Raw genomic sequence first — 26,056 nt, 5'->3', positions numbered from 1 at the left:
TAATCACTCCTACATAGTCTGATTAAAAGAAATATCTTTCTTCTACACTTTGGAACAAAAATTCACATCTGAATTTTGAATTGCATCAAGAGGAAGTTATCCCGTTAGCTTGATAATGCAAGAGTCCTGCCATTAGTCTGAGAGACTTGGAATGGATAAAGTATCAGTAATGGATACCAGGCAATTAATCGAATGTCCTAGGAAATATCTGTGGAAAACGACTAGAACTTTCAAGTGACTTTTAAGTTTCAGCCCCACTGTGTGTGTTGGCACAGGTACTAATGGGGCATACCTCTGGCAGTGGAATGGAAGGGTGATTGAGAACCAGAAATTAATTGTGGTTTCTTTATCATTGTGTTATCAGTGATTGATTGCTGTAACTGCTGAGGTGAACTATTAGTAAAGGAATAACAATGCTTAATAATTGCTGAATTCTGTACTCTTGAGCCCTATTAATACTTGATGAAGGCCCAGCTATATTACTCTTGGATTTGTAAGTGCATCCTTCCTGATGAACTGTGACAAGAGTCTTCTATTCCCATGATATTAGGTTATGGAAGCTACCTTGAAAGCAATGTCATTTCACTGGGAAATGATGACTTGGCATTTGTAGTCCTTCATGTATCAATTTAGTCTTATTAGTGGCCTTATTGTCTGTGCTCTCCAGAGTTTTGTGTGGTGGTTGGTTGTTTTTTTCCCCTTTAGTGAAGGCATATGTAAAATAAACATATCTCACAGCATAGTAATAAGTCCTTCTCTCTCCCTCAAACAAATGTCCCGCTGGTGATGACTTTTTGGGGGAAATATGGTTTTAGCTGAAAGGCTTTGACTCCTTTATAGGTTTAGAGAATAAATAGACAAATCACCCAAGTTATTTTAAAAACGCTCAATTAATCTGAACCCAGATCCTCAGTCCGTGCTTCTAATCCTGTCATACACAGTGATGCCTGGCCTGAGCATCTGCAGGAAGCAAATTAATTCCTGTGTGAGTACTGAAATGGAAATAAAACCACTGGAGTCACGGAATGAGCCTGAGTAAGAATTAAGGGCTGTATTCCAGAAACAGGGTGGGAAGGATCACAGTCATTTAAACGAAGAGTAAAATAAGGATCAGAAGTTCTGTGTGTTTGTGATATTAATGTAAAGGCAATAGGGAATCTTGGGAGTTTATTGGGAGGGGAAAAAAGCAGACCATGAGATCTTCTTCAGTAAGATGTGGAAGGCAAAATGCCCCAGGAAATTCTGGCCAGCTAAGGAGACAGATCACCTCTTTCCTGGATGCTGTGCAGGGAAGGAGTCTGTCACAAAACCTTTCTGTGAGAACTGTACAGAGCAGATTGCAGATGACACAGGCAAAGCCAGCATAAAGATGGAATTTACATAAGAAAATAAATAAATAATAATAATTTTAAAAGGCTATATGGAAGGTATTAGACAGGAAGAAAGGCTTGTTTTTTTTCTTCCCCTATTTTAAGGTGATTTTCCAATTAACATCTTAGATCTTCAGCATTTTTGTGCTTCTTTGGCATATACCTCCTCCCATTAGCTGTGGGACTTTCCCAGTCTTTGGATATTTTCACAAGGTAGAATAAAAGTATTCTCCACAAAATTGGCATAATTTCCTACTGTAAGCTTCCTTCTTTTAAGGTTTTGAGCTGATCAGCTGTCTGTTAGTACAACTGACTTTTTACTGCGTGCACTGAAAAGTACATATATAGAAATGGTACCTGGCTAAGTGGAATTGGCACACGAGTAATTTCTTTTCTTGAGCTCCAGTGCCTTCTCACTGATGCCAAACTGGAACTTTTGGACACTGCATGTGTGTAGACATGCTCACAGTGAAACGTGAACACATATAAACCATAAGACCTTGGCCCTGCGAGGAATTAACAGCCATTGCCAAATACTCTGACAGAAAACACTGTAAATTTCAGAACTAACATGCAACTGCACACAGAGGAAGATTTTGCTGGGTCCGATTTTATACTAGAAATTGCCTCCATCAGAATTGCCTGCAAAACTCAGGAAAAATAAACATGCTGAAATTATTTTAAAATTTTCAGAGTTACTGTTTTTCAAAAGAACAAACAGCCTTGAACAGAATTTGATGGTGTCCAACTGTCTGGCAAATGACAAATTGAAAATTCCAAGTAACTGGTTAAAAATAAAAGAAGTCTGCTTACGGTCACGAGCAGGGCTTTAAATCCTCCAAGTGGAGCTGTGCCAGCTATTGGACTGCCTGTACTTTACGTGTGTGTAGTTTGTCACTGCAAATCAATTGTAGCATTACAGACCCTAGCTGCTATTTCTACCAGAGCCAAGGAGAGGACTTTTTGACTCTTACGGTTTCTTCTTAAAACCAAATAAGTCATTTAATTACCAAAGGATTATGAGAGAGGCAAAACAAATGATAAATTCTAGCTGCTGGCAGGAGACCACAAATAATATGCTAATACTCTATTTTCAATGTCTGCAGATTTCCAACCTGTATATATATGACACTGTCCTTCTGCTGGCGAATGCCTTTCATAAGAAGCTGGAGGACAGGAAGTGGCACAGCATGGCCAGCCTGACCTGCATCAGGAAGAACTCTAAGCCCTGGCAAGGAGGACGATCCATGTTGGAAACTATCAAAAAGGTACTTTTTTTCCAGTATTTCATCATCTTCGATTTCTAAAATACTTGCAGTAGTATTTCCATCTGAGATGTGTACTGTCCTTGCCAGTACCGGTAGTTGTTTTTTGAAGCAAAAGTTTTGATATATCTACAATTTTTGAATGAAAACTCTTTAATTGTTTTTCTTTTCTACGTCATAATTTTTGAAGTGAAATCAGTGAGTTTGTTCACCAAAACTATCAAACACTAGTAGAAAATAATATCGTATTGAAAAATTATCACAGATTAGGGGATAAACCAGAGAAGTGTACTATATTTATTATTTGTGAAATAAAGAAGAAAAAAGTTGGACAATTACATTCAGCTGGTGTTCTGTGGAATTTGTTGTTCCACTGCTATTGACATTAATATATATGCATAATAGAAATGAGGGAAGGAAAATGGATGACTATAGAGTCATCTAGTCTATACCTGGCCATTGCAGAACTATTTCTTAGATTAGATGGTGCTTTATCCAATGTTAAGTTCTCGCTATTTCTCTGTGAATATTAGTTCATACCTAAATCGTGCGTATTCCCCAAATGATTTTCTTATTCTTCAGCCCTTAAGTATATTTTTCCTACTTATTCCCTTTCTTCATGATGTTTAAAGACTCCACATACTTAGAGACAATTTTCACAGCCTTCCAGGTCAGCATTTAGTCAAAATATGCATAGGTTGGTTGTTTACCCTTCCCTGTAAGTTATTCTGTTCAGCCTCCTTATGTTATTGATGTCTTTCATAAAACTGTCTTCTCATTCGTCTGCATGTACTTTCCGGTAATGTGTATTTACATTTAAAGTGCTGGCAGTGTCTGCATTGTAAACACCAAAAAACAGGACAGTTAAAAAATAAAAATAAAAAATTAAGCTTTATTTATGTCTTTAATTAAAAGGACATAAAATAATTTTAAATATAATGTGGTTTTGTGAAGTTGCTGTTCTGTATTAGGTCTTTACAGCAGAAATGATGATGATGTAGGCAAAACGTAAAGCTCCTTGGAACACTTCCCCCCCCCCCATCCAACCCAGGTCCAACCTGCGCTGGCTCCCAAATAATGCTTCAAGGACTTTCTTTGGTGGCTGTCCTCAGTTACCATTCTAATAGTTGGAAGTCATGAGACTGCAAGGATAATCCAGGACACATTTCTTATTACAGGGGCAGGATATGGCTCTAAGTGGCTCTAAAGAGTATCACAGGGCAATTTCAAATTCACATTTGGCAGTCTCTTGTATTTTAAGCTACTTTACAGGCAAGGCTGATTCTGGAACTTTTCTTATCAACTTGCAGTTTGTAAATACTGGGGTGCACTTTAATAAACTAAAAGCTATTCCTACTTACTCAAATCCAGATAGGATGCCTGAGCCAGAGAAGTCAAAATACCCACTTCCACATTAGAATTAGAATTTGATATCTGAACTGAAGTTTCAGGCAAACTCTGGTAGTCCTGCTAGCAGTTCTAAATTTTAGTTTTGAAGTGATCCACCATGAAAAGGACTGGTGACTGTTTTGTATTTACAAATATTTGCTTGCTTGTGACGTTTGTGGGTGGGAGACTGATCCTATTCTCCTATATAAATGTCCTTCATGCTGTGTCTCACCACTATTGCATCTTTTTGCATCTCAAACAGCCAGGGTTTATTCCATTTTTCCTGTGTTGCCCTAACTAGCACGTCCAGTTTTTCTTCTTCCATTCCGCACCTCTTAAAATGGTGTGATTAATAAAATAAATTCCTTCTGTGGCCTTTCACAACAGAGCCACACTGTCTCAAAGATCTTTTTTTGCAGTACTTCACCCTGAAATGTGAATAGAAACTATTAGTAAAAATATGAATGCGTTCAAGAAGGCAAGAGTAAGATGAGGTTCCAGGGATTTGGTCAACTTGGTAGAAAGTGAATTGAACACTATAGAAATCTGTGACATGCAGTTAACCAAATTTATTTCCTGTTGCTTTTGGGTTTCTCTACTAATTGAATGAGATGGCTTTGACAATAAACCATTTTGCAGGTGTAAATGGAAGTGTACAAATGTTTCTTGCACGCTGCATTGTGATGGCTAAGATGAATTTATGGAAGCAACATGATAAAGTTGAAAGTCAAAAGTAAGCCCAAAACTGCAGGCATAAATTACCTGTATGGATACTAAAGATTGCTGCAAAGTGTTGGAAAAAGTACAGGAAAGAGGAATTCTGCTTCAGTTTTGTGATCTACTTTCCCTTTGAATTCACTGACCTGGTTATTTAGAAGAACTTCAGGATCACAGTTTTGCATACTTTTTGTCTTCTATCATTGTGGAACATCCACTAAAACCAACAAATTAAAAGCATTTCTTAAAACCCTTTTCCTTAATTTTAATCTTGTAGGAAAAGAAGGAAAAATGGCCATGTGGTATTTAAGTGGTTTCAGAGTAGAAGATTCTGCATTTTCATCTTGAAGTCACCACAGTTTCAAAGATGTAGTGTATACTGGAATAGCATAGGAAAACATTGCTACGGCTCAGAGCAAAGATACACTTGACATTCTTAAATGTATCTGGAAAAAGGATTCCCACCCCCTGCACAGTTTTAACTGTACCTTCATAACAATCTGAGTCGCATATTTTGGGGAGGTTTAGGTTGGATATTAGGAATAACTTTACCGAAAGGGTTGTTAGGCATTGGAATGGGCTGCCCAGGGATGTGGTTGAGTCACCATCCCTGGAGGTCTTTAAAAGACGTTTAGATGTAGAGCTTAGGGATATGGTTTAGTGGAGGACTAGTTGGTGTTAGGTCAGAGGTTGGACTAGGTGATCTTGGAGGTCTCTTTCAACCTAGATGGTTCTGTGATTCTGTGATAGTTGGAATCACAGTCTTGTCCCACATTGCCCCTCACCTCACTGTAATTTTAACGTATGGTCAAGTACAGTGGTGGTGGGGAAACAGTTAAAGAATGGATGCCTAGTTCCAGACTGCCTGCCTTAGAAAAGGACTAGCAGCGAAGTAACTGTTCTCCTGTCAGCAGCAAAGTGGAGGTAATGTTGCCATCTTACTGCTACTCGCAGCTTCTTGTCTTTAAGAAAGCAGAGAAATGGGTTCTAGAGGAAGCTTTTCTAGAAGAAAACCTGTCTTCTAGAAAAAGATCATGAAACGGGAATATCTGTCAGCATTTTAACTGCCAAAGGGATCTTCCTCTGATTTCTGGAAGGAAAAAATAAGAAAAGAGTTGGGAAATCTGTATAAGCTATACACTGAAGTAAGAGAAAAGGTTGCTGATGTACCTGCAGCCCCACTGGCTAAAAATAGCAGAGTTCTGGAAGTAAATAGAGAAAATGGCTTCTTTGTGATTAATGAGCTAGTATGGAAGAGCAGGGAACAAGGGAGGATTAAAGAGTTTCAGAGATCTCTTGAAATAACAGAATGGCTATCTGAATCATTCCCTATTGTAACTTGTTACTTTTCATTCTTGAATACTTGATTCCTGGGTCTCTGTTCCTATAAACAACTCCAAAAGTTGATTTACTGTGTGACTTCAGCTGATTGGAAAATCTAAAAAGCCACTAAAATTAATAATAATAATTAAAAAAAAAAAAATCTAATATCTGTTTCTCTCCATTCTGGAACTGAATAAATAATTAAATTAATCAGGAAATACAATCCTACTAATGAATTTGGACAGCTCTGGCAATTAGACCTAAATTCACTTCTGCAATAGGAACTATCCCCAAATGCGTGCCCATTTTTTTTTTTTTATTTCTCGGTTAAGCTATTTCACTGTGAGAGTAATAAGTATTAGTCAAAAATAATTCTACTGTTGGAAAAATTAATCTTCCTGAATAGCCTGAGAATAAATGTAAGTAGGATTATATGGAGGATCAACTCAGAAAAAATGACATCAAGTTACTGCATATATTCACTCTCATTTACCTGATCTCTTCCCAGTCACATTTGCTTAGCTCACTGACAAACAACAAATTTTTAGTGCTAGCAGCAGCATAGAGCTGTTCCTTTGTGGAAAATGTGCTGCAACTTTGCTGTTTCGTGAATCATGGGCAAGAATTGTCAAATGGTTTGGGTCTCAGAATTGTCAGTTGTGTTCAGGGATGACGTGTGAAAAAGATGCCAAATTGTTTTTCAGACAGTGGTGTACACTCTTTTTCTGCAGGCACCTGAAAACAGTGTCTTTAGCTGTAATAATTTTATTAATTTTTTCAATATCAGATTTTTAAACATGGAAATCATATCTGATGCTTACAGCATTTTTTATGCCTATAGCCACACTTTTTTTTTTTTTTTTTTTTTTTTTTATTGCAAAATAGCTAGGGTCTGAGCATAACCAGAATTTGAAAAGGAGCTTTGTGAACAAGTGAAATATTTTGTAACTGATGACTGGCAAGCTGACATTCCCATGTGAAGTCCTGACTGCTGGGTAAATAGTACTTTCTTCAGGGACTTACTTACAGTATAACAGTGCCTAAGCATATATAAATTGTAGTTTATCTTGCCAGTCTAGAGGGGACTCAAGTAGGCTTTGACTATATTGCCAGCTTTATAATAGCTCTGCGAAGCCCAGAGCAGTAATCAGAAACATAAGTAAAACATTTTTGTCCTAACAACTGACATTTCACTCTTCGGTTTTAAATGTGTCAGGAAATTGCATGGTTGTGGCTCAACTGTAGAAGAATTTTAGAGTGGATAATAAATCTGTCTTTTTTCCCAAATAGCATTGTTTCTGTAAGTTAAATGGAATGAAAAATTTATTTGGCTCTTACCCATTATCTTAATTAATGCTGACATGGTTTGAAAAAACCTCATCAGGAAGTTAGTGGATCAGTAACTGTCACACGGATTGCCATTTCCACTGTGATCTCTTTCCACTTTGCATTAGAGGAGGGATATAAAACACATTCAGTAAATCAAGGAAGTGTTTGAGGGATCCACGCTGTGAAAGACTAATGTACACTGTGTGCAGAAAAATGGGAGCAGTGTCCTGAAGCTCTCACTAGGCCATATGCTGTGCTGTTCCCTCAGCCATGAGCAATAAAACAAGCTCATGTGCCAGGCAAAAAAGGTTGCGTGGGGCAACAAGAACCAGCAGATTTCTATTACAGGACTTCCTGGCCTGTGGGGCTGAGGCAGCAAGGCAGGTCACAGGTGGAACTAAGATGTCAGGACCTCTAAGATGTTTCCTATCAGATTTTACTGTTGTTTTTCATTATATGGGTGGTTCCACACTGTTTTACCTCTTTTTCTTCACTTTCCAGGCCAGGAGCATTTCCATATAATCTGAGCTCTTATTACATTTATTTCTGGTGTACACAGTGTAGGAAAGAAAACTCTAATCAAAGACACTCTTACATGACAAATCTTCAAAGCATGAGAAAATTACCAAATAGATGAATGAGAAAACTTGTTGTTATGGTTACTGCTGGATTTCAGGCAGATAAAAATAGCTTACAGACACGCAGTTTGTATCTTGCCCCAACATTTGCAGCCATTTAACAATCAAGGAAAATAAACTTACACAATGGTTTTGGATAGATTCCATTTCAAAATCCAGTAGCACATCTGTTGGCCTGTACTAGTTATGAGCCATATCCAAGGAAACCTGTGCTTTCATAAAAGGTGGATTTCATTGCTTCATATGTAACCGAGGTGAAGTCCTTCTTCAAATGATCTTTTTTTTGATTATATTTACTCAAATAGAGACAAGAGTTGCCAAAAAAGAAAGAGAGAGCAGTTTAATATTTTAGTCTGAAGTATCAAAAATCACTTACATTTGAGACATGCTTGTATCTTCATGTTCCATAAGTTATTAGGAGTGCTCTCAACCTGAAAAATTAACTTTAAAATCCCTAATTTGAAAGCACTTTGCAACAAAATAAGAAAGAAAAAAAAAAAAAAAAAAAAAAAAGAAGTTCCATACACACTTTCTACTGCACTGAGCATGTATGTGAACGGAACTTTTTTGTTTCCTATTTCCTTTATTTTATCATTTCATTCCAGAGTTTTCACTTGCTATTTCTAGACATTTCATGAGGCTAACTTGAAAACATTATGCATCTCAGGTGGTTTATAACAGTGTAATTAATTTTCGTGCTCAGACCCCCATATTCAATTCACATTGTGGGGGAAAAGTTTTAGGAAGTAGAATAGGAAATATGAAGTAGAAGTATAATAAAGGCAGTATATGGTATCAGCTCAGTGGTGAAGGAGTAGGAACAGGTGTAGGCTGTCAGGGAGGGGCAAGTCATCCAGGTGAAAGTTTCTGGGATTCAGACGGAGATCCCTAGCCTTGCAAAACTGTGCTGTTTCACAGGCATTTCCACATTACATATACCATGAAATTCCAGTTTAATTACTCAAAAAGACAGATGAGCCTGTATAAGGAAAAAAGACATGTACAACAGGTTGGTTTTTTGTTGTTGTTGAAGAATAGTAGGTAGTCAAATGAAATTTACAGAAATTTGTTTTGTATTTATGAAACTTGGATATTTACCTAAGGACAAGTTCAAATGATTTCACAGGTAATCAAAAACTCACTGAGTCTTTACTCTGTACCAGCCAGAGGTACGCTATCCCAATCTAAAAGCCATGAGTGTGTGATTATTACAGGATTGTGCTCAAGCTAACAAGTAATCTCAGAGTTCTGATAACCATAATAATATGCATCAAAATTGCCCGGATGACTTGGAGTCATGCTGAAAAAGACTGTGTGGTCATACCTTTTAATAAGGATTGTGTTTTTTTACTTTTAGTACTTCATCTGAAAAGTAGAGATTATAGAAAAGGTTAAAAATACATATACATGCAAAGTATTTTCTTGTTTTTAGCTGAAAATGACACATTATGAACTATGTAGAAAATGTTTCCCAACAATGCAAATCTCTAATCTTAAAGTTTTAAAGGTATTGATGAGTTAATTCCTAATCTTTACAGTAGTCATACTAATGTTTTACAAAAGATCAGAACTTTAAGAAAACTCTCAATTTATGTTTTGAAGAGAAGCTATGCATTTTGTATGGTTTTATAACAGAGGTAATTAGTTGTTTTTTTTTCTGTGCATACATAAAATATTATTAAAGTTTCTTGGATGAAGTGGGTTAAACATGTAATTTTTCCTATATCAAAAAAAAAAATGTGGAAAATTTCTAAGGCTAAAGGTTTTCACTGCAGGCATTTCACACGGCTCTGTTGATTTTACAGTTCCACGTTATCATAGTTTTTATAAAAGGCTGAAATGTTTGCCATGTTGAATGAACCCTGGAATATATTTTAAGAACTGTTATGGCATGTACGGCCCTTTCAGTTTTGATTCTTTATAGTAAATACTGTTTCATTTTTAGTATTAGCACTTCTGCCTAAAATGTAGAACAAAGTAGAAGCAAGCATGAAAATCTGCTGCACTACTGTTTATCTGATGCATTCCTAGTTCCAGGGAAGATTTGTGGAGGAAAACAACTGATTATATTCAGCTAAACAAAACCCTCATCACTTGTATGGATCACATATGGTGGTGATCTCAAAATGCTTCTAATTTAATCCAAAACTTAACCTGATATCCTGTGGAAACCTGTTTTGGATGAGAAATGTTTGGGGGAAAGAGCAAAGTCATTTTTGTATAATTTCTTTTGTATGTTTGTCTTTAGTTTTGATTCCACTAAAACTGGTTGCAAAACTGCTTTTCTTGATATGGGATTAGAATTTAATGTCTTACTGTTGGTACAAAGAGCAAATGTTGGCATGCAAATAAGCTAAAAGTAAGACTACTGCTTGTTATTACATCTCTCAGCATTGTTGAGTTTGATTGTTTTGTGAGGAAATTTAGTGACAGAGGGACAATTTAGGGTTCAGAATTTTTAGGGATATGTGGACTTCAGAAAATTGTCCTCGTTCTGGTAGTTGTATGTGTATAAGTAGCACAAAAATCCCTTGAAGAAACAAAAGATTGTTATTAATTGGCTACTTCTCAGTTTTCACTCAGTTTTCTTTTTGTTGTCATTCTTTTTGTTTTTCAATAGGGTGGAGTGAATGGTTTGACTGGAGAACTGGAATTTGCAGAAAATGGGGGGAATCCAAACGTTCACTTTGAAATTCTGGGGACAAATTACGGAGAAGATCTTGGCAGAGGCATCCGTAAGGTAAGACTACATATTATTCAATCAAGACACTGCTTTTTACTAATTTTTTTTAAAACTATCTTGTGTGCCAACCTGACAGAAAAGTATTTGATGACAGACAACATGTACATATGGTTGAGAGGAGTAAGAAATGTGAGAAAAGTCGTGAACTTCTAGATACCCATCCATTTTATCATTGCAAAGAGCATTGCAGTTGACCAAGGTGTTGTTCATAATACACAGTATGCTAATCGGCTGGTAGGCGATTGCAAAAGACTAGCAAACGCTGTTGTTTTGTAATCCTTGCAAGCCATTTCAAAAATATCAAGTTTTACATTGGAAGATATTTAGAGCTCTCAGCTTTATACTTGATGCTTATGGTCACAGTAGGATGCTTCAATTGTTGGATGATTAAAATTCATAGCTATAGGAAGAGAAAGTCTGTTGTGAGATAGACATTTTTGTAATTTCTTGTCTTCACTCCTATGGAAACATCCTGTACTTACAAACTTATACAGAAAATATGTAAAGTTAGGTACTTAGCTGCCAGACACAGTCCAAATACTTTGACTGAGATTGGGTAAATTGCATACATCTAGAGCAAAAGAAGCGGGTCTCTATTTGCAATTCATATCCTTAGCTTTGTAGGGTTAGCCCCCTGTCTGAGATGGCAAAAGTAGCAAAAATCACACAGTAACATTTCAGAAATGAGAAGGGTAGATAAGCTTTTTCAGTAGCAGCTCTTCTTCAAAAACAGACCTCCTGAAAGATAATACCAAGATTTTTGAAATTTACTGTATTGGATCATGCTGGTTTTTATAGGTACCTAACCTGAAGGTATTGTCTCAAAGCAAATGATAGAGAAAGTTATCTTAATATATATATACTGCTTCCATGTGTCAGTGTCACTATATGATGAAGTACATCATTTGTCTGCATACCTTCTGCAGTAATAGATAAGTGCTCTGAAAGAAGAGAGAGATAAATAAGAAGTTAAAAGTGACTCTCAACTCCTCTGATTTTCATCAGAATTTTTGTTCCTTTCCTGCTGTTTCTGGCTCCATTGTATCATCTGTTGTCAATAAGTTAATACACATGTGCCTATAGCTATGTCACCTTGAGCAGAGATCCTGACAGATGCCTCGGAAGCTAAATGGGGCTGGATCTTGTTAATATTTAGAGGGGCGCTTTGCAAAGCCTTTAGGCAACCAGAATGTTGGATGAATCTTTATTCCCTCACCTACAAATTGAGTCTGTTTCAACATATTTGGACTTGATTTATTTTCCATGCTGTGCATTTAGGAGCTATTTATTTTTTAGACCAACTAAGTAGTCTTTCCTAAGACAAATCTGTTATGTATTGATTTAATTTAATTGATTGATTTTTGTTGGTTTTTGACTTCAGGCCTGTCTGGGCAAATGCCTGAGTGCAGCATGCAGTTGTGTTCTCCCATTTCACAAAAAGATAGAACCGAGAGAGATCTATAGAAGGGACTGGGAAATACAGAAATGCTTACAGAACTTCCTATCTTTTCTAACTCCTCTTCAGCAGTGTAATTTAAATATAAGGCACAACTTTAAAGTATGGTATAGTTTACATTTAAAGAGGAAACTAATGAGCATGAGCACACAAGTTGTGCAAAGCAATGGCATTCCAAAACAAGCAAACAGGCTTTTTGAACCTTCCTAGTTTATTCTTTATTGCACTTCAAGGACAAAGAGACATTCATTGTCTTTGGAAGGAAATAGTTTGTCAAAGAGAACAGAGTTTTGCACAGAATATAATTAGACCATGAAAATCAGTGTCATAAGACCCTGTTCAGAAGAGAAACAAGGTTAAAAAAAATAAAAATACATTTTTTCAGTTTCCTACTATGTTTGGCAAGATGAGCATTTAAATTTATATAGAGAGAATACAAGAATTTTTTCCTGATGGAAGTTGCACTATAAATGTCTATTTTCAGAGTTTTATGGTGCACTGCAGCTAAAATAAATAAATAAATAAATATGTCCAGAACAGATTTAATCTGTTCCAATATTTTTTTTCTAAATGACATTCAGTGATCCAGAGAAAATTCTTTTCTCTGAAAGCTTTCTTTAGAAAGAAATTTCTATATACATGGTGAGAACTGTTCCTGAATGTGTCTTTCAAAATAAAAAGATCAAAATAATTTAATTAAGCATTTATTTATTTACATATTTATTTCAGTTGAACCATAAAAGGATTTAAAATGAATATGGTATTTACAGTCAATGTCATACATACAGTCAAAAAACAAGCTTTGGGGATCCTAAAGCATTTACATCAGAGATGAAGAATAAAATATATTTTAAGGTGAAAATGCCAGATTTTAGTTTTAGTGCTTTGACAAAAGTTCATGTATTTTGAAATTTTACTTTTCAAATTATGAGCCACTAGTGTTGGAAGCAAATTGTAATAATTACAGGAGTCAGATGTATTTTTGCTAGTCACTAATTAAAGTACTCTTCAGATTTTCATGTATTTAGTAGTCTTAAGTACAGAACTACTGAACCATCTTTACTTCTTAGCTCTAGTGGAAGCAGCTGCAATTAGTATACTGAAATTTCTAAACAAATGCATCTTCCCCAATTAACGTGTTTCCAAGTACTTTTGCAGAAGATAATGAAGGGTGAAATCATGACAAAAGGCCCATTGAAGTCATTGGGACCAGAAGGTCACATCAAGTCAAGTGTGTAAAGAATTTTTTATTTTTTTTTCCTGAGGAATAATTAATTGATTTTAATTAAAGAAAGTAACATTTTAAAAAGCACTCAGATTTCTCAAGAATCCAGATTGTGTTTGAAGTAAGTTTCTTTTTGGGTCCCTGAGTTATTCGGTTACCTCTGAAAAGTTCACCTATTTTTACAGGTTAATAATCCTTGGACTCAAGAATATAAGCATTTTAGGAAGAATCAAGAAGTTACATGTGTGTTTGTCTTTACTGCCTAAATTAAACCATGTACCTAGCAGAAACTGTCTGCAAGTCCCCACCTTCAACTTTCATGGGTTACCATCATATCTGGAAAGTAGTGGGAGCATTGACATGAAAGTTCCTTGTGTAGGGAGCTTTCATCTTGCAAGGAATTAACAAATTCAGCAGTGGGATTTGCCTGAAATACAACTTATCTCACCTTGATGTACCGTTACATCTGCAAATACCATCCATCACCTTGCAGACTAGGGATTGCTTATGTGTTGCTGGGGTCAGATACTTTGAGTAATACAGCTAGATCACTGCCAGATACTGATTTTATTGAAACCAGTGGTGATACAGTTCCAAGGAAACTGCAGAAAAACTCTTGCTTTTTTACATATCATGCTGTGGCTTGCATTTGTGCAGATATAGTTATATTCAGTAAGAGACACGGGAGTATTTCTGACATTTCTCTGTTGGCATTTGTCTGTTGGTATTTGACATTTGAGTGTGTATTCTTTGACATTTAAATTTCAGTGCAATACTTTTATCTATACTGTTGAAATAAAAGCTGCCATTCCACTGAATAACTGTCCAACAAACAATTGAATGGAAGGGAGTTGATAGCTCAGAGGAGTACTGTCCTATATCTAACTGGTGTAGAAAACAGCATTGCAAGAATAAAGTGTTTTTTATGTTTCTTCCAGTGCTCCATGTAATCCCAAGTGGACTCATTCTCAAAGGCTTTGAGCTAGACCTTTTGAAGTTTAGAGGACTGTCTTGGTGTTCCCACACTGTTTTTCTTACCGCACATGGTCATTTGGAAACTGTACATTTTGCTCTGCCTCTCTATCCCCATTAGTGTACACCCACCTCCAATGTATTTCCCTTGTCTTCTGGAGATGGTTTCTGTCATTGCCTCCATATAGAGACATGAGAGTATGTGCCAGGCTCTTGTCTATCTCCCTTGCTGCACCGCAGTGTCCTTGTCAGGGCTTCCTTTGCCTTCAGATCACCTAGGGATGCCTCAGAGCAAGGACCAAGCCAGGAGAATGCAGGAAAACAGATTACCTGGGAGGGGCAGCTGAGTAACCCCAGATGCTGTGAGGCTGTAGCATTCGTCTGGTAGGATTTCAGGACTCTGCCCAAAAACCTTTTCATTTAATGACCATAAGGAGAATGTCTTCTATATTTTAATCCAAGGGATATCTGTAGTGCAAAATATTTAATGTTAGTGTAGGTGAAGGCAGCCTGTGGCCATAATGCCTAACAGATGTGGTGTTCCTCTCTGCTCTGCTAGTTCGAATGATGGGATATCATAACGCCCTGTGGCGTTAATGCATGAAAGTTTTTATTTTACAGATTATTTAGGGTTACATGCAACATTTTATAGTTTTATTATTTGTTCAGAGATGGGAAAACTGTACTGCACTTTTTTGTTTTCATTCTAGTAAAATGATTGCTACGTCTCACCTAATCTGAGAATAGCTGATTGCAATAGTGGTATTGCCTTGTTTTCCAGCCTATCATTTTTTCTTACATTTGCATCAAGAAGCAACATATATTACAAGTGTATATTTGGCTTCACTCTTGCAGAAGCGGCTGTCTCTTCTGCTACAGTTAAAACTTTTTTCTTTCATCTTTTATTCCCTTTTGCTTCATTAGTTAAAAAGAGGAGTTAAGACAGCTCTGCTGACACCTGTTAACTAGCACTATTTAATAACCAAGAGCGGACACAGTATTTTCGTCTTGGTTAGCTACTTGAGGTAAATTACAGGTTCACCGGTTCCTTTAGTGATCATGATCAAAGGTAGAGCTCTGTATAGTGATTTAAAAATGTATATATATCAGCACTTGGTACCTTAAGCTGTGATCTGTCTTAGCTGCTTCTAAAGGCTGATGTGCAGTTTATGATGTGACTGGAAGATACACCTGGAATTTACAGAGACATTGTTGAAGGTGTACTTTTTAGTGAGCTGAAAAGAATTTTTGCTGTGTCTGCCTCTAGCATTGATAGCAATGATAGACCTGGCAAAGTACTAACATGATGCTCTCTTTAAAAGAACTTTAAATACATAAACAGCCCACTAAAAATGAGATAAAGAAGTAATTAAATACCATGGTGGATGGAGGCTGGCTGTTCTAGTCCGGTGCTTTACTTACTTATTCTGAAGAGTATCATTTCCTTCCTTTATTTAGTGCTGTGCAATGGGTGAAGATACAGTGACTGATCCTTCCCATCCTGTTAGCTTCCAAAAATATTTTGTGAAATTTCAATTTAATCTAATTTGGCTAGAAAAGTTGGGAATTTGCATGTTACCACAGTGAAACTTGCATTAGTAAAGAACAGTGACTTACTTCAAAATGTACTTCTGTTTAAGTCAATCTAAACAGACATCGCGCATATTAGACTTCTGAAGACTAAAGCAATGGAGATTGTATTCCTGAATTTGATAAGTTTAAAAAAAAATCCCTGATTTGATTTTGAATAAAGCATATTCTTTTAAAATGTGAGACTGCAGAAAGAGACTGACTCAGAGTAATTTATAGCCTACCATCCACAGAATCTGTTAGGTTTTGGACTCCGATGGGAAAAGAGATCTGAATCCTGGTGTTAGACAGTCCAGGTGCCTGCCCTGACCCCAGGCTGTTTGTCTGGACAATCAAGTATTTCAGTGTTCATAACAAAGAGTGAAGTAAAGAAGTTAGAAATGGATTCTGTGATGCAGTGGATGCAGCCAAAGGAATATGGAAAACCAAGGTTCAAGTCCTTCTAGTAGTCCTTTATTTATGCAGAGCAGCTAATATAGGATGTGTTATGAGCAACCCCATGAATTACTCACCTGTAGAGTGGGACATTCACCAGGAATAAGGAGCCTGAGTCATATTTGTGGGCAAATTTAGCTAGCACACAAACTTTCAAACTCCAAATAAAAGCCTACAAAGCTAAGGCAAACCCAGTGTGATAGCAACATGGTATCCCACCTATTTCTTCTAAGAAGAAGGATGGTAAGCTATGTCTGCTGAGCTTATGCACTCAAGCATTCAAAGGTTGAGGGACCTGTCATAAAAAGGAAAGCTGATTTTATGCTGTGAGTCAGGTAGGTGTCCAGGTTTCTCAGTTCTAAATAATGGTTGGTTAAGTGGCTAGTTAAAATGCATCTGAAGCAATTAAATTACAGGCTTATGCAGTTTTCAGCATGCAGATGCATGGCTTTAGCAGTGACGTTTATAGAGGTGTAGGAGTTTGAAGTCCCCCAAATCTTTCAAGCATCCTAGTAACTGTAGAATTCTGAAATGAAGGTTTTGCTCCTGCACTGGGAACAGTGGGAAAAAGATAAAATGCAGTGTGGCAGGAAGGGACAGTGCAATGGAACCCTGGGGAGAAGCATTGGTGTCAGACAAAAAATTCCCCTTGGGACCTTGGGGCTCTGTCGTATTTCTCTTGGCAGTTTTGGCAGGGATGAGTCCATCTCTATTTTGCTCAGAATTTCCATTCTTGTCAAAACTAATTTAAATGCTCTTACTGAAAGCTGCTTTTGGTGGATTGGGAGCTGCCTATTTTGAGTGATTGTTTTCATTAGAAAGAAACAAATATTTTATATGCAATTAAAATTATATAGTTTTGTATTTTTTATTCATTTTTATTCATCAGGATAAGAGGTTTCATTTTACCCCCTTGCTGCTAATAATACAGTTTTCTTGGAAGCAAAGAAAAGGAAAAATACTTATCTCTTTCAAAGTTGTGGTTTTAATTTCCTTGAATATCTTGTTATGACAATGGACACTTGAGAAAGATCAGCCATAATAAATAAATAAGTAAAAGGTACTAATTGTATCTGTAACTCCTGTTTTCCATTGAAGCTGTTAGGCAAATGCCTAACCACAAAGGCTGCACTGTGATTATTCCGTATTTCAACATTGGTGTAAGAGCATGGAGTGCCACAGAATTTCACTCATTTATTTTTTATCAGTAAGGATTTATTTTTTTATTTTTTTTTGTCCTATGGTATTCTTAAGAGCAGAAGTGCTCTGAGTTGTTTTTTTTGTTTGTTTGTTTGCTTAAATAATGAGCGTGGGAAAGACAATTTGGACTGAAACGTTGGTCAGATTAATGCAGTGTATGAAACTTGATTTATATCCTTTACCATTAGACACTTTTCTTTTCCTCCATTTTGGGGTTCCACTCTTCCCTTTGCCCTGGTTACAGTTGGCCACAGGCTGACCAGACCAAGGGATTGTTTTGCCATACTTTATGTCTGTAATTGGTAAGCATTTACAGTTTGATTTGTTGGGCACACTTTTGAAATACCCTTGCTATGGTTATATGGCTTTTTCTGCTGTGTAAGTAGCTGTGAGAGCCTCCCAGTGAACATGGATCTGCAAAAGTGGCTGGCAAGTTGTGGATTTTCATCCTTAAATACTTCAGCTGAGCACATTAGCTTTGTAACTCACTTTAGAGATCTAAAGAGCTTGGAAACTTTGAAGTGCCTCCAAAGTGACATTTTAAGTAATGTCAGAAGGAACTATGTATATTTAAGAATGGACTTAATGCTTCATTGACGTCTCAGGCAGTAATGCTACTATATGATTTTGCAAATCCTGTTAGGGACTTCTCCCCACTTTTAAGTGCTTCAGAAATGTTGTTCATCATCCTTAAAATTAGTAGGATAAAGCACTCAGCTTAACCTGAAGTTATTCGCTTTAAGGTAAGGATTCTTAATGAAATATAGGTAAAATTCAGAATTAAAGCTTTCAGTGTTTGCCTTCAGCTCACAAGAGTAGATTTGGTTTTGACCAAAGCTATCACCTCATGAAAATGAAGTCATTTCATGGATACTTTTAATGGAAAAAAATCCCAGACAACCCCAAATTTGTGCAGGATTTGCTGTTCCACCTGGATGCATACAAGCCTATGAGACCTGATGGGACTCATCCCAGGGTACTAAGAGAGTTGGCTGATGTCATGTCTTAATTATTTTTTAATGGTCTTAAGAAGCTCAGGAAGTCCCTGTTAAGTGGAAGCTGGCAAACATTCCAGTTTTGAATAAGGGCAATAAAGAAGACCCTGGTAATTACAGGCCTGTCAGTCTCACTTCAGTGCCTGGTAAAATTAAGGAGATTATTCTGGGATTTATTGATAAACACCTGAAAGACAATGCAGTCATTGGTCACAGCCAGTGCAGGTTCATAAAGGAAAAGTCCCACTAAACGAACTTAATTTCCTTTAATGACAAAGTCAACCACGTAGTTGACCAAGGGAAGCCAACTGATGTAATCTTTTTGGATTTCAGCAAAGCTTTTGAATCTGGTACTCACAGTATCCTTCTGGACAAAATGTCCAGCATACAGATAGACAAATACATAATATAATGGGTGAGCAATTGGGTGATGGGTTGAGCTCAAAAGGTAAATGGAGTTACCTCAGACTAGCAGCCAGTCACTACTGAGGTTCCTCAGGCCTCCATTTTAGGGCCAGTTCTCTTCAATGTTTTCATAAAGGCTCTGGATGCAGGACTTGAAAGCGTACTAAGTAAGTTTGCAGGCTTCACTACACTGGGAGCAGTGGTTGACTCCATTGAGGACAGAGAGATCTTCACAAATTAGAGGGTTGGGCAATAACCATCAATATGAAGTTTAAGAAGAGCAAGTGCTGGATTCTGCACCAGAGATGAGTCAAGCCTGGCTTTACATACAGTCTGGGGGACAAGAGGCTGGAGAGCAGCAGCCCCGTGGAAAGGGATCTGGCAGTTCTTGTAGATGTCAAGTTGCACGTTAGTAAACAGTGTGCCCTGGCAGCCGGGAGGGCCAACCATATCCTATGGTGCATCAGGCACAGCATCACATGCCAGTCGAGGGAAAGGACTGTCCCTCTGTACTCTACACTGGTGTGGCCTCACCTCAAGCACTGCATGCAGTTTTGGGTGCCACAGTATAAGAAGGACATAAAATTGTTAGAGAGTTCCCAAAGGAGGGCAACAAAGATGGTGAAGGGTCTAGAGGGGAAATATGTATGAGGAGCAGATGAGGTCCCTTGGTTTGCTCAGACCAGAGCAGGCTGAGGGGATGCCTCATGGCGGCCTGCAGCTCCCTCACGAGGGGAGGGCAGGTGCTGAGCTCTGCTCTCTGGGGACAGCGACAGGACCCGAGGGAACAGCATGGAGCTGGGACAGGGCAGGGTCAGGCTGGGGGTTAGGGAAAGGTTCTGCACCCAGAGGGTGGTTGGGCACTGGGACAGGCTCCCCAGGGCAGTGGTCATGGCACCAAACCTGCTGGAGCTCAAGAAGTGTTTGGACAATGCTCTCAGAATAAGTATGTATGTTTAACCCTAAAGTAATCCAAAAGAGGGGGTGTAGTTATTGATTTGTAAGGTGAAAGGGGTGACAAAAACTAGATCTTTGGCCACTTAAGTATTTCCATCCGTATCTGGATGTAAACTGCATATCCTATTCAAAAATTAATAGTAATTGGAAAACCATGTAGACAGGAGAAAAGGATGATAAAAAATTGAGCTACTTCTTTTAACAGGAGGCATGATGAGACAGTACTGGGAAATGGGTCATTTAGCTTTAGCTTTTCAGGGTGCTGGAGGGTGCCATTCCGATCTCTGAATTATGAGCTCAATGCACAGCCAATGGAAGGCTAAGGTGTGTAAAGGTTATGATACAGATTGTAGGTGATAATATGTGGAAGTAGGTCTACAGAGATTTCACCTGATTTGATAAATTGTTAGGGTTTTTTGTTTTTTTGCTTTGCTTTTTTTCCAAAAGCATAAGCTGAGTTGACACAAGTAGGATGGCCTGCTGTGTCCTGCCAAGACAGAACTGTGTCTCCCCACAGTACTGAGCTGTTGCTAATTTGCACATTTTTGTGAGGGGTTTCTACTTGAAGGCTATGTTTTCTCACAGGCTGTTGAGCCTCTGTGGTATGTCTGAAAGGGCTGGCAGGCCCGTATTGATCAAAACTTTTCTGGTACAAGTTCTGAAGTAGGCAGATTGTTCTTCTTTCACAGTGAGATTTCTTTGTTCCAAGCTAACCTATTTATAGGAAAATATGAAAGCATGTCTTATTAGATGCTGAATGTTTGTGTACAGCAGAGATGAAAGCAAGTCTTCTTTTTTTTGGCTTGTTTGTTTGTGGAAAGACTATTTCATTGAGCTTGATGGTGATGACATTTTCCTGATGGTAATCAGTAGTATTCTCCTGCAGTGGGGTAAACAGTCCTGGTAAGCACAATGACCTTTGCTTCTGTGGACAGAGAGTGTTTGGTGTCACTTTCTACTAAAGCGGGGAGAACCCAAAAGCAAACATTTAGTCCCTTTATTTCCCTCTCCACAGGCTGTGGGATCTAGAGGAGCTAGCCAAGTCATAAGCTGACTGGGGAAACTGGTAACTGAATTAATTGAAAATGTAGGGTATGTGGATTTCCAATGAGAGGACTTTTTGTATATCTATGTAATATCTACCACCCTCAATCTCTGCACCTTGGGAGTATATTTACAGTGGGAAGGAATGTGAAAACATCCATGAGACTGCTAAAGGCTCCCAAATTCATCAATGGGACACAGTTATCTATAGGCAAGTTTCAGTACATTAGCAGAGAGTCAAGGGTCAGCTGTCCCTTGGTGAGTGGAGAGTGGTGCTTGCTAGGGAGAACAGCTCAAGTTGATGGGGGAGTTTCCCCTTTGGACTGGGCAATAAAATGTAAGTGCAGTGGTTAGCTAAGGAGAAGGAGGAGAAATGATGTGTCAAACTGTGGAAATTGTTTCTGCTGTTGTCAGCATAGCAGAGCTGAAAATACAGTAAATCTGTTTGTTGTGTTGTTTTTAAGACACATAAGAAACTAATGGTGATATTTGAAAAGACAAAGAGAAGCATCCCAGTGATGTCAACTTAGATAATGTATCATTGTTTATATTGCATTTTAGTTTCCAGTTCATATATTTCAAACTATGGCAGAGTTTATCATGCATAAATCATCATTTGTAAAGTAGAAGTTTTGAATTACTTTTTTCTAATCTACCAGAAGAATTTCAGAATTAGAAGCAGTATTTTGTTGTTTTGACATTGCCTTTATGCCATTCCTGAGATACGTTTCCCATATTAATTATGGGAAATATTAACTATGTTTCCCATATTTCTGCAATTAAAAGAAACTTGTGATTTCCAGAGATAAGAAGTTACTTCTGTGTAATAGGAAAGGGCCTCCTCACTGAACCTTTTGAGTTCTTTTCAAATGATAAAGATGAGGTTGATGAAACTTTCAGTAACTTCATAATATTTATAGTTCTTTCATAGTGTTGAAAAATTGTTATGATCCAGCCTTAAAATCACAGTGCTTGGGTTTTTGCCCATTCGGAAGTTATGATATAATGCCTTAATCAAAGAGTAAGTTACAATAAAAATTAATAATAAATACTCTTGTTATGGTGTATTACTACTTAAAAATACACAGCAGAAGTAATAGAAAAAGAGTGATATGCATTGTCTCAAGTGCTTCACATATTCATCACAGTAATTAGAATGAATTTAACTTGATGTAACCTCTTTCTGAAAAAAATGTGTTTCAGGGAGGGAATATGTTTTAAGGAATACTGCAATATATGTCAGGCTTACTTACAATCCTACTTCACTGAGTTTCTCAAAACCTGTGAAACTTATTATGGACATTTCTATTTGAAGTGCAGTGGTGGGAAAAAATATGTTTCTTGTATAAACAGGAAAGGACAGGGTGGTATGCAATGTAAAAGAGTTTCTACTGAAATATGAACTCAAATTGAAGTTTATTTCAGTAGTACATGTGAAAAAATTTATGACAGCTTAAAAAAGCTCACTGAAATTTATTGCAAGTGATGATACGGTGATACTGAGGTGATGAAGTTGAACTAGCAAATTGCTGTAACTAGTAAAGTTAGCATATTTGTAGACAGCAGAAACATACATAAAGATAAAAGCGCATACAGGAAATGGTATCTCCCTTTAAAAAAAAAAAAAAAAGAAAAGGAAAAGAAAATCAAACTCCTTTTGCAGTGGAGTTGTCCAACAATTCCATCTAAGAGAGCGATGAGCCAAAGCAAAACCAGAGATACAGAACAAAATAAATAGTTCAGTTGGAATGGGCCTTCAAAGATAATCTAGTCCAACAGTCTGAGCACTTTGGGGCTAACCAAAAGTTAAAGCATGTTAACATCTCTTAAACGCAGATTAGGAGCCAAGACATGGCTAGAGCAAGAAATAATGGCTGTTACTGTGGCTGGGCGAGCATTGTTAAGGAGCCCCCACCTCTGAAGCAGAAATTCCGGTTATTCACTCTTTCATGAGTGATCCCAGTGTCATTGCAAATATTGCCACAGTTACCTGTTCTTTATTACTCCTACACCCGACTCTCCTGTGATAATCATGCTACTCTTCAGATGTATGATCTTTAGCATGTACCTGCTTCATTTGTTGACTCTTTGTACTTCTTCCATCTCATCTTTGCTTTCTCATTGTGTTCCTTAGAGCTCAGGTTTAGTTACACATTCACCACATTCACTGCATTTTCTTGATCCATGCTGAAGCTAGCTGCTTCTGTGACTTATTCTAGTCATACACATAGTCTGAAATTCTGGATTTGTTCATTTTGTGGCACATTGTTTTGGTTTTATGTTTATTTTGAAAAATGCACTTTTACGATAATTATTGTATACGTATTATAACCCATAAAAATCTGATTTAAAGTATACATTTTAATGGAGTGTGTTTATAATGAGCATTAGTGCTTTACATTAACATTTTCATGAAATGTGCAGTTTGTATACACCTCTGCTTATTTTGTATCAAAACTTTATCATTTTTAAAAATAATGTAATTATACTTTAAGGCCTCTGTTCTGGTGTTTTGCATCAGCTGAGTCTAGGATGTTTTAGTACACAAAGCATTAATATTCGGAATTAGTACTCTAGTACTCTTACCTCTACATTTACTAACTACTGACAAAATCTGTCATTTCCCTGATAATAAGAAAGTCTAAGATTTTCTTAGTTCATTTTAATTTGTGCATTATATTACTTGAGACGGGTATTTGAAATATAAACATACTAAGTAAGAAAATAAATATTTTAGCTAGAATCTACTTAAATAACATATTCATGATTAAACCACGGTCATCACTCACTGGAACTGTAGTATTTAATGCAATTTTGTTAAAATATTTATTAAATTCTAAAGGGGAGTATCAGTCCTAGTTATGACACAGCAAGTAAACAATTTTATAAACTCTTTTTCTCATATCGCTCCTTTCTTCATTAAGAATTATCTTTGTCTTCTTCCTTTTCATGTTTGACCTGCCATAACCACCTTGCCCAGCAAATCCCTATCCTCCTGGCCCATCCAAGTCTGCTGCTAGGGATATGGGTTTCTTGCTGCTTCATTCAGCTTTTTACTCAAATTACAAGTTCTGCTTCTGAAGGGAGAAATTTGATGAGCATGCTTTGTCTTTCAATGTACCGTACAGTGAGGTTGCAAGACCCACAGCAATTTTGCATTAGCAAAGAATGATGTCTGGGCATGTTTATGTTTTGCTGAGATGCTGTAGGTGATGGTGTCAAATGCATGAAAGGTTTCACAGTGGAAGAAAAACCTGCACAGGAAACGTTATGTCCAAGCATTGGGTTAGGTTGATGCTCCAATTCGCTGTCATAGCAGTTTTGTTCACATAGTAGATTTTAGCTAGTGATGCTACTTGATAGATCTAATTCTACAGAATTTATTCCAGAACAATGCTGCAACTTAAAAAAAATAAATAAATAAAAAAAAATGAAGTGCCACATGAGTGGATGTTAATTTCAGCAAGTCAGTTGTATAAGAAGGAACAGATAAGGTCAACTTTCTGTCTTACAATGATAGTGATATAAGGGAATATTTTATCCAGAAGCCCAATCTACAGTGTTTTCATCGTTGGCTTACCTGGTTGCTTGCAGAAAGATTTTAAAGTACAGATTTCTGGTAAGTGTAGTCTAATGTAAACTGTGTTTCCCCTAAATTTTGTAATCCATTTGATTACAAATTATATTTTGAAATAAATTTGAAATACTAGAGTAATTCACAGCTAGTTTGGTCTGTAGTAAAGTTACAGTGAGTCTCTTGGTGCGCCTGACTGTGGATAGTTAAACTGATTTCTCTGTTTGGCCATGGGGCTTTTTGTACTTTGAATAGCGTGGAAGTTACTGTCTTCTCTTGCTACTAACTTTGTTGTTGAGGACCCGACACCCTGCTTGCTTTTAGCTTTTCTACTTACTATGTCTGCAGGAAAGCAAAGATGACAAGACCAACTAAGTGATGGATATCTTCCCACATGAGGATACAATCTTTGTCACTTTGTGACTGTAGGCCTCCAACAGATTGCATTAAACAGGGTTTGATGCACTGAATACAAATATTTTTAGCATCCTTATGTATTAAAGCAATTCTGTTCAGTCCAGAGGGAAGTGAATTGCACATCAAACTGGTTTCATGGCAAAGGTCTTCATGCTATTTTTTTTTTATTATTATTATTTTGGGGGAGAAGAGGATAAACATGACAGGAAACTTGATAAGAAATTCTGATATTCATTTTATAACACCATACCCCACATTTATTACAGATCATTTCCTCCAAATTTTTATGAATAACCAGCTTTTCAATCCCAGTTATTTATGCCTTCTAAGTTTTATTAGACTCTTTTCTAGCAGCTTTGCAACATCCAAATTGTCAGTCCATTAGTCATTAGAAGCTGTTTTCTAGTTTGTTGTGCCACTTTAGCATATTGAGGCAAATCATTTCTACTAGGGAAAATGAAAACATCAATAAAGAAAATCAGAATGTTTTGACACCTTGCTGAAGAAATGTATTTTCCTCATTATTTTATTTTTTATTTTGCTATTCTTTCCACTTGCCTTAAAAAGAGTGGAAACGTCCATATGAAAGTGTCTGGTCTAGTTAAACTCACTCTTAAAAAAAAAAAAAAAAAAAAAAAAAAAGACATCAAACCACTCTAAACTTTCAAAGAACATTGATAAAATGAAGCATATTTTCCTCTCTCCTTATTTTATTACTATTCTTTTACCATGTCTTTTCAAAAGTGGCATTTCAAGTACAGATGCATAATAATGTACCAAATTAGCCAGGCTGTATTATCAGTGTGCTCTCTCTCAAATCCTGTGGTATAAACGCCAACATCTTTCTGTAAAAGACAAAGTAAAAAGACAAAGTATTTTCCTATGGATTACCAATGTCCATTGAAATGTTAGGTGGTAAAACAGTAATCTTCATTTGGGTCTGAAAAAGATAAAGATGTGTTTGAATGAACAGCTTTTGCCAGATGTATGTTTCAAACCATGGGGACAGCAG

The 26,056-nt window shown here is 37.0% G+C and overlaps 1 protein-coding gene across 2 annotated transcripts in view; it reads left to right on the top strand.

Annotated features, from left to right (window-relative positions):
• GRID2 (glutamate ionotropic receptor delta type subunit 2) overlaps window positions 1-26,056 on the top strand; it is a 700,788-nt gene that overhangs the window by 485,175 nt on the left and 189,557 nt on the right. For both annotated transcript variants that reach the window (XM_082758601.1, XM_082758600.1), the window contains 2 exons: window positions 2,477-2,638; window positions 10,652-10,771. In XM_082758601.1, coding sequence (XP_082614727.1) covers window positions 2,477-2,638; window positions 10,652-10,771 — 282 coding nt within the window. The remainder of the gene's footprint in view (window positions 1-2,476; window positions 2,639-10,651; window positions 10,772-26,056) is intronic.

This window comes from Aythya marila (assembly GCF_965140915.1).
Source record: "Aythya marila genome assembly, chromosome: 4".
Taxonomy (NCBI): Eukaryota; Metazoa; Chordata; class Aves; order Anseriformes; family Anatidae; genus Aythya; species Aythya marila.
This window is presented reverse-complemented; position numbering and strand designations above follow the sequence as displayed.